The 13,507-nt window shown below is 39.5% G+C and overlaps 1 protein-coding gene across 2 annotated transcripts in view; it reads right to left on the bottom strand.

Annotated features, from left to right (window-relative positions):
• LOC126473359 (transcriptional regulator ATRX homolog) overlaps positions 1-13,507 on the bottom strand; it is a 479,699-nt gene that overhangs the window by 106,724 nt on the left and 359,468 nt on the right. For both annotated transcript variants that reach the window (XM_050100365.1, XM_050100366.1), the window contains one exon: positions 10,279-10,450. In XM_050100365.1, the coding sequence (XP_049956322.1) occupies positions 10,279-10,450 (172 nt within the window). The remainder of the gene's footprint in view (positions 1-10,278; positions 10,451-13,507) is intronic.

Raw genomic sequence — 13,507 nt, 5'->3', positions numbered from 1 at the left:
GGCGATTTGCAGAAGAGCCAGATGGCTGTGAACTCGATGTATGCAAGAAATCCTTTTTAAATTGACAGTCTGCTGGCTGCGTTGTAATCGTCTTCGCCGGTGAGGGCGAAGAGCATGTAGCAGAATCTACAGCCCGGGAAACGGGAGACGGAGTGTCAGCTTTAAGGTGAGGCGACTTTGAGATCATCAAACTGAACTGTAAGTCACAAGTTTGCATAGCCATGTTTATTGTGGGACAGGGAGAGGCTACACAGACAAAGGGATATTCGGTTTACGGCTTGCCAACAGTTTCCGGGCAACAGGAAAAAATACCTTTTCCTTCACCCTTATCTCCTAAAGAGCCCGCTCATCTTGATAGACGGGACAAGAACGAGAAGAAGCAGCATATTACCCGCTACAATTGACACAGTAGGGGGAAGGAGGTGGACAGGTGCCCTCGTGTGCATCCATGCTACAAGTGACACATTTGGCTGTGTTTTTACATGATGTGCTGGTATGATTGAAGTGGTGGCATTTATAACACCTCAACAGATTGGGAATTTAAGTGCGCAACAGAGATGACTTCATAGCTTGTCTTTATCTTAGTAAGAACTGTTAACCAATCGAAAGTCAGGAACAATGTGCGAGTGGGCACCAAATCAGCAGCTTCCTTCTTCGTAACTTGATGAACAGCAGTAACACTCTGATCCGATAGATAACTAGTTATTTTTTCCTCTGTCAGACCACCCAGCAGCCGGGTGTAGATAACACAGTGGGGCGAGTTAAGTGTCCTGTGAGCCTCCACTTTTATAGGATATTCATGGAGGATTTGGGCCTTGAGTAGTTTCTGGGCCTGGAGAGCACTATCAATTTCCAAAAGCAGAGTTCTATTGCAAAGACGAGAGCATGACTTCACAGGGCCGGCGATGCCATCCACGCCTTTCTGTATGACAAAGGGGTTAACAGTAGCCAAATTCTGGTTTTCGTCTAAACGTGAGACTACTAGATATTGAGGTGCAACAGGAAGAGACATTGAGGCAGGAGCCTCACTCCACTTTCTTTTATGTGAAACACTCGGAGAAAGAGAAGGAAAATCAGTCATTGGGAAGAAGTTCCCCATGACTGCCAGTGTCTCCAATGGCATGCTCCTTCCAGCCAGGGGCCCTCCAAAGGGGAGCCCTCCGCCTTAGGTGGTTGTCCTCACCTTAGGTCAAACCTCCCGAACGACAGATGGAGGGACCAATCGGCAGAGGAGGAACGTAACAGCTCAGGCAATCACCCCTCCCTGGGCCTGGCCTGTACCAGGGGGTACATGCGGGCCCTACATGCCAACCGGTGACTGGGAAAAACCCGTTACCCAGTCTCCTGCTATGCGTCAAATGTGTGGGTGGCTGTCAGGCACACACAGGAAGGAGAAGAAATGATAAGAGGGAAAGGAAGAAAGAAAGAATGGCCTCAAATGCCACAGCAGAGGAAAAACAGAGCAGAACAAGGAAGGAAAGGGCGGTGCAGGGAAAGGGCGGTGCAGGGAAAGGGCGGTGCAGGGAAAGGGCGGTGCAGGGAAAGAGCAGGACAAGAGAGAATACTCCAACAAGCACACCAACGCAAATGAGCTTCAAGAGCCCATGGAGGCACGAGACATCTCCCCAAGAGAGGGGAAAAGGACAGGAGAAGAGGAGACGTACAGCACAGAAAGAGAAGCGGTGCTGCGAGGGCTGGGGCCCTGTGAGCGCCAAACCCCCGGGGTGGGGGGGCATTTTGTGTACAGCACAGAAAGAGAAGCGGTGCTGCGAGGGCTGGGGCCCTGTGAGCGCCAAACCCCCGGGGTGGGGGGGCATTTTGTGTGACCTGTCAAAAGCCTTTGACTGTTTGAACCAAACCATCCTCTTAAGTAAATTAGAATATTACGGCGACACCGGCAGAGCTGCGGAATGGTTTGAGTCTTATCTAACTAACAGGAAACAAAGGGTGTGATTGCAAAATACCTGTGCAGTAAGCAGTCAATCTTCATCCGATTGAGAATTAACAAAATGTGGTGTTCCTCAAGGTTCCATCTTGGATCCATTGCTTTTCCTTGTGTACATTAATGACTCCTCTTTTGCTACATCACCAGATACTAAGTATGTTTTGCTTGCAGATGATACAAACATTACAATAAATAGCAAGTGAAGTATAGATTTAGTAATAGCTGCCAATCAAATTTTCACCGACATAAAAGGTTTAAAGCTAATTCAGTGTCATTAAACTTTGAAAAGACCTACTATGTGCAGTTCAGAACCTGTAAGAGATTTCCTTCCACCATGTATGTAACATATGACAACATGCAGATCAAAGAGGCTGACGGTGTTAAATTTCTGGGATTATGTCCCGATAATAAATTCAGTTGGGAAGGCCATACCACAGAATTGCTTAAGCACCTAAGCAAGTCTGTATGTGCAGTGTGAATGATGACAGATGTAGGAGATATAAATATTAAAAGAACTTGCATACTTTGCTTACTTTCATTCTACAGTAAAACTTCATTAACACGAATCCGAAGGAACCAAAAAAATCAGGAGTTTGTGTTAAGTGAAAAACACAGATTTTAATAAGTATACAGGTACAGCAGTACACTAATGTATAATACACTACACTATCAATCACGTTATTGTAGACTTATAACACTATACAGTGATTGTAAAATCCAAGTACTCACGAATTATATAGGTTACTTTCTTGGAAAAAATTCGGTCATGGTTCACTGACGTTCATGGGAACGATAATATTTTGTAATTTCACAACCAATTGTAATGATAGCGTCCGTAAACCCAGCAGTGACGTCAGATGTTGAAGTGAACCGCTCTAAACAGTCCAAAGCTGTCAACATCTCCTGACTGGTAGGTGGAATGGTATCTGTATTCTCCTCCTCTTCACTTTCGTCTGATGGTCCTTCTTGCACGTCTTTCACAGCTTTTGGCACATCCGATTCCACAGAAGCACATACGGCAACGCCGGCGTCTACACTAAGGAATTCTTCTAAGCTAATCCCAAGGTTAGCAACGTCCTGCAGAACTGTCCATTCATCAGGTGAAGTGGCAACTTCTAACTCGTGGACATCTTCAGTGTTGTTATGTCTCCAACCTCTGTTAAAGCACTTCTCTATATGATGTGGCGATACTGAATTCCAGGCTGTTGTGATGGCAATTATTGTGTCAAGCAGATTCCAATTTGGGGTTGCACTATTGTTTTCAGCAGCACGAATTGCAGCTCTTACAAGTCGCTTATGATAAGCTCTCTTTATGAGAGAGATTATGCCTTGGTCCAAAGGCTGAAGGTGGCTTGTGGCATTGGGTGGAAAAAACTGAACCTTTATGTTGGACAGGTTCAGGTCATGAACGTTATGGGCAGTACATCTGTCCAATGTAAGAAGAGCATGTCTATTTAGAGCAACCATTCAACTGTTGAAACGAAGAAGCCACTTGCAAAATGATGTGCCATCGATCCAAGCTTTCTTGTGGTGAGAGTAGATGCAAGGTAAAGTGTCCATATTTATGTTTTTAAAACAACATGGTTTCTCGGATTTACTGATAACCCAGGGACGAAACTTCTCACTGCCGTCAGCATTACAGCACAGTACAACAGTCACACGTTGTTAGCTTCATGCTCCATCGTGACACTTATCACCTTTTATCTCCAGGGTGTGATTTGGAAAAAGATTGTAGAAAAATCCAGTTTCATCCATGTTAAACACATCACACGAGGCATACTTTTCCCTCGCTAGGTTGAATTCATGCAACCAGTTGTTTGCACTTTCTTCATCAACTTTATTTGCTTCACTACAAATTTGTACAGGTGAAATTGAATGTCTCTTTTGGAACCGATACAACAAACCAGCAGAACAACGGAAGTCTTTGATGCCCATATCTTTAGCAATATCATTTGCTTTTGATTGAATCACAGGGCCAGTTAAAGATATGTTAGATGCACGCATATGACTGAACCATTCTAGCAGTAACATCTCGATGTCTTGATACATGGTGGTATGAAGTTGTTTAGCTTTGTTTCCAGAACCTGATCCCGCACCATTAATAATTTTTTCTTGATTCTTAATAATCGTGGATAAAGTAGATTTAGGTATTCCAAACTGCTCTGCAATTGCTGTTTTCTTGGTACCATGGTCCACTTCATCTAGAATCTTAAGCTTTAACTGTACATTTAGAGCTGTCTGTTTCCTCTTTGCCATTTTCGCGTGCTACGGTACTGGTTGTAACTGTAGTTTTTATTCAGTATTCCAACTTGATAAGGTTACGACTAACAGAACACCTGTCAAATCTGGCACTGAGTACATTCCTAAATGCTTCTGCACAAATTATTGAATGTCTTACAATGTACAGCATACATGATTGTTGAGGTGATAATCGCGGCTACTGGCCTACAATATGTTAAAAATGAGTCAACAAGTAAGTATAATTAGCTTTGTAGCTACATTTCCTACATTCATTTCAGAAACATTTATGCTTTAGAATACTGCAAGGTCGGAAGTTTGTGTTACAGTGAAATTTAATTACATTAGGAACTGAAACAGAGTTCGTAATTCACCTTAACCGAAATTCGTGTTAACCGATAAAACATACCATAAGAAATAATGTATTCTTGGCGGGACCAATATTTTTTTCGCGTTTACCGTGAGTTCGTCTTATGTGAGTTTGCGCTAACAAGGTTATACTGTATTATGTCACAATATGTGATCGTATTTTGGGGTAACTCATCAAACTGAGCAAAAGTTTCTAGAGTGCAAAAGTGTGTATTAAGAATCATTTGTGGTGTAAATTCAAGAACATCATGTGGAAACCTTTTCAAGGAACTTTGTATTCTAACCACTACTCCTCAGTATACTTATTCCTTAATGAAATTTGTTGCAAGTAATACATGTACATCTCTATTTGCAACCAATAGCTCAATACATTGTATCGATACCAAGAATAAGAATAATTTACAAGATCTAAAATTGCTTACCTTGGTCCAAAAAGGGGTCCAATATTCAGGAACACACATTTTCAATAAATTGTCAGCAACCATTAAAAACTAGGTTTCAGATAAAGCACGGTTTAAACAGAGTTTGAAAGACTTTTTTAATGGGCAACTCCTTCTACTCCACAGATGAATATCTTAACAGACACTGTTAGGCCAGCTTATGTGAATATGTTAATTTCAACAGCTCTTGGTCACAACAGTCAAGATCAGGTATTTTGTGTATGATACATTTATTAATAGTGCATAACAATGTTTCATTCTGACAGCATATTAATTCTGTAAATATTAGCTGAATTGTATTCACCTAATTTGACAATCTCCTGACAAATGATCAGGGTAGTGAGTATTATATGCAAAAGTTTGATGTGGTATGTTCCACACCCATGAGAATCACATCATTTTTTGGGTCACTAGATTGAAAACTGAATCTAATCTAATCTTTCACAGCTGATGTATTGAAAAGAATGTTTGAACTGAGGAATGTAGTATTCTGTTTCTTAATGAAGAAAAGTCACTCTAAAGAAGACTGTTTCAGCAATGGATATTTTCTATTGAAAATGGCATGTCTCACTGATATTTTTGAGAACGTAAATATTCTTAACACTCCACTTCAAGGTTATCAGGTAACTGTACTACTGCATCTTGGAATGAAAAAGAAAAGGCAGCTCTAAGGAAATTAGAGCTGTGGCAAAAACATATGGAAATTGGCATATTAGGTATGTTCCCTACTATAGTGTCTCTGTTAGAGGACATAGATAATACAATACCCCCAATGGAGATAAAAACCTGCTTACTTAATCACCTTGCAACACTAAAGTTCTCTCCGAAAAGTATTTCTGCACTGACATTAATAAATTTAATCAAATTAAAAATACATTAAAAATGCTCATGGACCTTAGCTAGGAATTACCAACGTTGAACCAAAATGCACTGAAGATCCATATCCATTTTGTGACAACATATTGTGCGAGACTAGCTTTTCAGCTTTGGCAGGTATGAAGTTGAACTACCACTCAAAGCTAAATGTAAGCAAACAAATTTCTGCCTCACACTGAACTTCGTAATTTAAATTTTGACTGCTCTTGGAATTCTTGCATGCTGAATTAAAAATACAAATAATTTCATAATTTAAAATAACTTGTGTAGTTTTGATTTCTGTTGTGTGAAATACTTATAAATAGAATTTGGCAAAACAAAGAATAAGGTAAAGAAAATAAAAGGGCTATTTTTATTAATAAAATGGACTGGGGGTTGATACTATTTTTGCTAATGGGGGACGGGCAGAGGAAAAAAATTTGAGAGCCATTGATTTACAGTAAATGAGGAACCAACAGATAATTTAAAGTTCAATGTTTAACTCAGAATTTTACGAAATACCAGAGTTTTTTTTTTTTTTTTTTTTTTTTTTTTTTTTTTTTTTTTTTTTTTTTTTTTTAAAATGTGTGAGCACCTCAGCTGCCATACATGATTTCATGCACCACTCAAAGGCATATCAAATGTTCCTCTAATGTATTTCATTTCTTACTTTTAGAGACATTACTTCACAAATCATTTGACCTTTTTTCTATTTTTTTAAAAATTAATTTTAAGTGTCTATTAAAACATCAATACTAACACTATTAATAATCACAATTTAATATTCTTGCCTGAAGAAATGTTAGTTCTATTTAATAGTGAGCTGCTGAATCTTATAAAAATCATAATCATTTGTAAGTATATGTCGTGAAATGTACTAACAAAATGGACAACTTCTGACTGCATATTTGTAATCAGTAACCTCAAATTATATAAACTCAGTTAAAATATTTCACTCGGCAGACAAAAATATGTTTTGCGTAACCCTGTATTATCATTCCTTTGTAGGAAATAGCATTCACCCAAGTTTTATGTGAACTCCAACACAATAATTCTGAGGCAAAATAATACAGAAAAACTCACTGAAGTCAGTAAAAAAAGTGCTGAAACTAGTATGGGCAGAAGAACTGTGTGCTATGTAAGACAGGAATTCTCTCCTATTTAACAGTAGGAGTTTTGTTTCAATCTGAAGTATAGGAGATGTCTCCAAACACTTGAGTCACAAATTACACCAAACTAATCCTCATGGTGAGTACTTGCAGCACCTTTTCAGTACCCTGTAGCAAATACGCAAAAGTAAAATAGGAGCAAAAACATTATAGAAACAAGCATGCTGTTTCAGTATGCTCTGGAGTAAAAAGATCAGGTAAGGACAAGATTACAAACTTTTCTTATGCAGTAAAGAAGTTTTACAAAAATAGATGCATTTCAAACCTATTCTCTTACATGTGGCAATTACTGACAGGAATCAATTTGTGGATATGTGCTCATCAGAGGTTAGAGGTAGAGGAGGATGGAGTGGGGTAGAGTGGAGTGGGGGTGGGGAGATGTGGGAGAGGGTGGCAGGAGGGAGAGGGGGCGGGAGTTCTGAAGCAAATCATTACAGTGCTGTTGGGACAAGAAATGAACAGATGTACTGGTATGCATGTGGAAGCTTCAGTGAAGATTCCTTACATCACTGGCAGGAGTTGTCCAGCAAGGGTGGCAAGAAACGAGAGATTCTGTTGAACATTCTGTGTACAATATATTAATCTATTGTGATTCATCTGAGTATCATCTTTTTATCAGTCCTTCAATGTTATAATGTGTGGCCTTGAAGTGGGTGATTGGGATACCCTGGAAATAGAATGTTACATTGTGGATTAGAAAATGGGAGTGGTCCGAAGGGGATAACAATCCTTTGTCATTGACTCTGATATCAATACTCAGTTGGGATGGTGTTTTGGATTGGTTAACAACCCGCTGATGCCGTGAAAGTGTTCTAGAAAAACAATGATAGCTATGTGGGCACACAGCATGTATTTCACTTCATTACAATCTCACACACCATGCCCCACTCCCGCTGGCACATGCAACGTGGATACACGTAAGCATGTGCTACAATTTGACACATTGGATTGCAGTACACGGCAAATAAAACAACCCAGGCCTTTGTGATGATCAAATCACAAGCAATGAGGCCAACTTCAAGGTCAGGCTTTGTTAACAAGCAAAACTTTAAAATAAGGCTTTGCGGCAATACTGTAACTGGGAATACAAACGCATTTGTGAAAAGCGTTTGCTGTTCTATGAGACCTTGCAATAGTTGCTCTAAAGTAGCCACGGAAACATGTGGGTCAACGATGGAAAAGAAAAATCACTACCTCGTCGCCAATTGTAATAACTTCAAGTTGAACGAATATATTCCAAGGAAGACGCAATACATGAAAGTCACAAATCAAGCAAACAGAATAAGACGTGTGTACACTTTAACAGTCAAATCATAACTGAGTCCAAGTCTAGTGGCCGCTGGCTGGCTGGCTGCTTAGGTAGCACTGCTGCTGCATGGCTGGCAGACAGCGCCGCATGTAGATGACACGCGTAACTGCGCGGCGGCACTTTGAAAGATCGGTGAGTCACAACAGTTACTTCATTCAATTTTAGTTATATCGATTAACTATTTAAATAAAAAAATTCATTTAAATTTTAATTTTTCATCATCATAACTGAGAATAGCTCCTTTTCTCTGAATCTCACTCACATCATAAAGACATATTCTCTCTATACAAAGTACATCTAATGTTTCAACATTTGTTCTGCCACGTAATCATCTAAGATTCATTTACTATTCACATTAGGTGACAGAAAGATTGGGACAGCTGGAAGGGGGGAGGAAATGTAGCACATGGCGAATATAGTACAGTCCTAAAATGACATTTCCACTACCAGCTATAATCTTTATTTTCCCTCTTGGCTGATTTCATCTATTACTCTTCTTTCAAGTTGTTGTAGCTGTGCACAACAAAAACTCAGCAAGCTGTCCAACCACCAACATGTGGTGGGCAAACAAAAATCTTGTGACAAGTAGTAATGAGTACAATTGGTATACAAACAGATTAAAAGTAGTGGCATAAGCGATAACACTGCTCAGTGCCAGTCAACACAAAGAGTTTCTGTGTTGAAATGAATGAGAATAATGCCTCGACATGTACTCACTTACATGTGTTGTCACAGGTTTGACAATTTCCAGTGCCAAGACAATTATAATTTTGCTTTTGACTTGCAGTGGGCAATGATCTCATCTCTCTGCAACTTTTAAACTGTTTTTATAACAATTGTACACTTGAATACTTGTCATACATTCTATATCTGCCCACTATATACTGTCGACCAGGCAGTTTGGTAGTCTTTCCTCATGCATATCAACTACCCTTGAAAAAAGCATAATAGCAGATATTAGTTGATGGTGCAAATAAACAATAATTACAGTCAATGGCAGAAATGCTGTGATTTCAGAAATTTTGTATGACTGTGGTACCTGCCTAAAGGAAAGTAAGGTAGGAAAGTAATGGGGGAATAAAATGTGTATCATTCCTGGCAAAAATTACAAAACTGATTGGGTAGAGGATGATAAAACATAGAGTGGGACAGGAACATGGGAGGGGAGAAAAAAAAAAGACAGATGGAAGGAGCTACTATATTAACAAGGCATTATAGGATAGAAATATATGGGAAATGATAGTAAAGGAAAAAGTTACAAAGAGGGAATGGGAAACAGGTAAGGGAATAGGAAGATTGTGGCTGAGGATGAGTTTTATGGGCAACAGAGACTGAAGGAATAGAGGATGTGCTGGAGGGACAGTTTCCACCAGCTCACTTCAGAGTAATTAGAGCACGAAGTGAAAGGAAAAGGGGTGGGAGGTTCATAATGGCACACATACTGAAACTGCTGTTGATGTGACTGTGTGTAGTATATTCAGCAAATGGGCAGGCAAGTTTGCAGTATTCACTGTTTGGTGTATACAAATAGTTATCAAACTAGAATTCTGCACAGTAGTTGCAGCACAATGGTAGATCAAAAAGCTCTTAACAGACACAGTCCTACCCTTAGCCAGACAGGAAATGCTAGTGACTGGAGGTGGTGGTGGTGGTGGTGAGTGTAGAGGATAGATCTACAGGGGAATGGTCAGCAGGAGATAGGTTCATGAGAAAGTGTGTGTTAGGGATGCAGTAGTGTACTGCATAGGTAGGGTGGTTGGTGGTATACCACTTTATCAGATGTTTACATTGTGAGTGTAGAACTTGACAGCTCAATTACATCTCTATGTGGTGAATTGTTACCATAACTCATTCCAGTGGTCATAAATTGCCCATTTGTCTATGTACAATGGGCATAAACATGTACATCTTAACACATTTTTAACCTTTATAATAATAAATATACAAACTTACACTTTGTCACCTATTTTCTCACATTCTTGCAAGATATAGAACAAGAGCATTAATTTTCCACTGGATTTTATATCATCCATTTCTTCCTCAGTCACAAACTGTTCCCACCATTCCGATGACTTCTGTTCCTCCTCTTCATTTTCTTTTTCAGTAATCTCAATAATGTCATTATCTGAAAAATGTTAAGGCTTATGAACACAAATAATGACTTGTCATTCACAAACTGTTCCCACTACTCCAATGACTTCTGATCCTTGTTTTTATTTTCTTTTTCAATTATCTTAATAATTTCATTATCAGAAAAATGTTAAGGCTTATGTATAAAAATAATCATTGTCTATGTTAGTTTCTACAGAGTGTTACGCATCTGGAACTGGAGTCCCAAGTTAAACATATTGTGTGATAAATTTTCACCACAACATGATTTTAGAAAGTGAGAGTAAACACAAACAGTCATGTAAAGTCCATGTGACGTTAAGTGCTGGAAAAGGAAGATACCTGTCTGCTAGCAAAATAAGTTGCAACTCTATTAACAAATGGCAGTAAGTAGTCATAAATAATCTACTGGGTACAAAAACGACTGCCTAAAAGGAGTGCAAATGTTTTTGTCTAAGAATTTCAGCATTGAAATAGCCTCTATCAAAATCTTTTTTGACTGTTATTTTTGGCCAGTTGTAAAGACAGTCAGTTATAAGTCCAAACAGCCTAAAGTGGCATACAAAAAACTGGATACTACAGAAGAATTCAATGAAATGGAGATACACCAAATGAAAAGAGTTACAGTAGTCCTCTACAAGCCTAACACCTCTCTCACCCAGTTCATTTCCAACTTTCAGTTTATTAAGTAGGTGTTGAGAACTGAGTAAATCTTCATTTTCATGCCACTGTGAAGTATCTCTATTAAGAAACTCTTCACTAAAGTCAAATCTTTTGAACAACAGTGTTGCTTTATTAGAAACAATGTGTTGAAACCCACTGCAGATCACTTCTGCGATTCGACTGATCCGTGAGCCATTTCAATATTTTTGATTGATGGATTTCCCTCACGACTCAATGGCTCTGTAGCACATAATTTCCTATCCTTGCAAAACCATCATCGCTAATGTGGCTGCCAGAGCCAGTTTTCGGTATCCAGGTGCTTTTGTTCAAACTAAGGATGATGGACTTGATCAAGACTGACGATGCTGCCCTAAAGGCCAATGATTTTCCTATAGTGACTGTTGTCTTCTGGCATGTGATGAAAATAAACACATGAAAGTCCTGGCAGGAAATAGTGCTTTGCAGCATAATGCCATTACTGGGAGCAGAAAATGGCTAAATATTTGCATTCTGTTCATGAAGATGCTTAGAGCTCCTGAACTCACGAATTTAAACTATTCAAGACAACTGGTTTCAACAGTCTTAGCGATCATCTTCAGGTCTCAAACATTTTTTTGTAGTAAACCATGTTCATTTTACACTGACCTCATGCACAAGATAGCAAGTGGATAAAACTCAGCACATTATAAATGTTAGTCATCGGTAAAATATTTAAAATTAGACAGCATCTTGTCCAAAAGGCAATGTCCATATACATACCGCTCACTGATGGTTGTTACATGATACACATGTGTGTACACACAACTGCGTATGTATGTGTATCACATAACAAGCATCTGTGAGAGTATATATATGGACATGATCTTTTGGACAAGATGGTGTGTGATTTTTAATATTTTAGTGATGACAAATGTTTATAATGTGCTGAGTTTAATCCATTTGACATCTTGAGCGTGAGGTCAGGGTAAAATGAACATGGTTTACGACATTTTTTTAAACATCTACATCTACATCTACATTTATATTCCGCAAGCCACCCAACAATGTGTGGCGGAGGGCACTTTACGTGCCACTGTCATTACCTCCCTTTTCTGTTCCAGTCGCATATGGTTCGCGGGAAGAACGACTGCCAGAAAGCGTCTGTGCACGCGAATCTCTCTAATTTTACATTTGTGATCTCCTCAGGAGGTACAAGTAGGGGGAAGCAATACATTCGATACCTCATCCAGAAACGCACCCACTTGAAACCTGGACAGCAAGCTACACCGCGATGCAGAGCGCCTCTCTTGCAGAGTCTGCCACTTGAGTTTGCCAAACATCTCTGTAATGCTATCATGCTTACCAAATAACCCTGTGAAGAAACGTGCCGCTCTTCTTTGGATCTCCTCTATCTCCTCTGTCAACCCGACCTGGTATGGATCCCACACTGATGAGTAATGCTCAAGTATAGGTCAAACCAGTGTTTTGTAAGCCACCTCCTTTGTTGATGGACTACATTTTCTAAGGACTCTCCCAAAGAATCGCAACCGGGCACCTGCCTTACCAAAAATTAATTTTATATAATCATTCCACTTCAAATCGTTCCGTACGCATACTCCCAGGTATTTTACAGAAGTAACTGCTACCAGTGTTTGTTCCGCTGTCATATAATCATACAATGAAGGATCCTTCTTTCTATGCATTCGAAATACATTACATTTGTCTATGTTGCCACTCCCAGCACCAAGTGCCTATCGCTGCAGATCTTCCTGCATTTCGCTGCAATTTTCTGATGCTGCAACTTCTCTATATACTACGGCATCATCCGCGAAAACCCGTATAGAACCTCTGACACTATCTACTATGTCATTTATATATATTGTGAAAAGCAATGGTCCCATAACACTCCCCTGTGGCACGCCAGAGGTTACTTTAACATCTGTAGACATCTCTCCATTGAGTATTCTGTGTTCTGTTTGCTAAAAACTCTTCAATCCAACCAAACAGCTGGTCTGATATTCCGTAGGTTCTTACTTTGTTTATCAGGCGACAGTGCGGAACTGTATCGAACGCCTTCCAAAAGTCAAGGAAAACGGCATCTACCTGGGAGCCTTTATCTAATATTTTCTGGGTCTCATGACAAATAAAGCGAGTTGGGTCTCTCACGATCGCTGTTTCCAGAGTCCATGTTGATTCCTACAGAGTAGATTCTGGGTTTCCAGAAATGACATGATACACGAGCAGAAAACATGTTCTAAAATTCTACAACAGATCGATGTCAGAGATATAGGCCTATAGTTTTGCGCATCTGCTCGACGACCCTTCTTGAAAACTGGGATTACCTGTGCTCTTCTCCAATCATTTGAAACCTTCTGTTCCTCTAGAGACTTGCGGTACACTGCTGTTAGAAGGGGGGCAAGTTCTTTCACGT

The sequence above is a fragment of the Schistocerca serialis genome, chromosome 4 (assembly GCF_023864345.2).
Source record: "Schistocerca serialis cubense isolate TAMUIC-IGC-003099 chromosome 4, iqSchSeri2.2, whole genome shotgun sequence".
Classification (NCBI taxonomy): Eukaryota; Metazoa; Arthropoda; class Insecta; order Orthoptera; family Acrididae; genus Schistocerca; species Schistocerca serialis.
The sequence above is the reverse complement of the archived record's forward strand: the minus strand, read 5'-3'. Positions and strand labels throughout refer to the sequence as shown.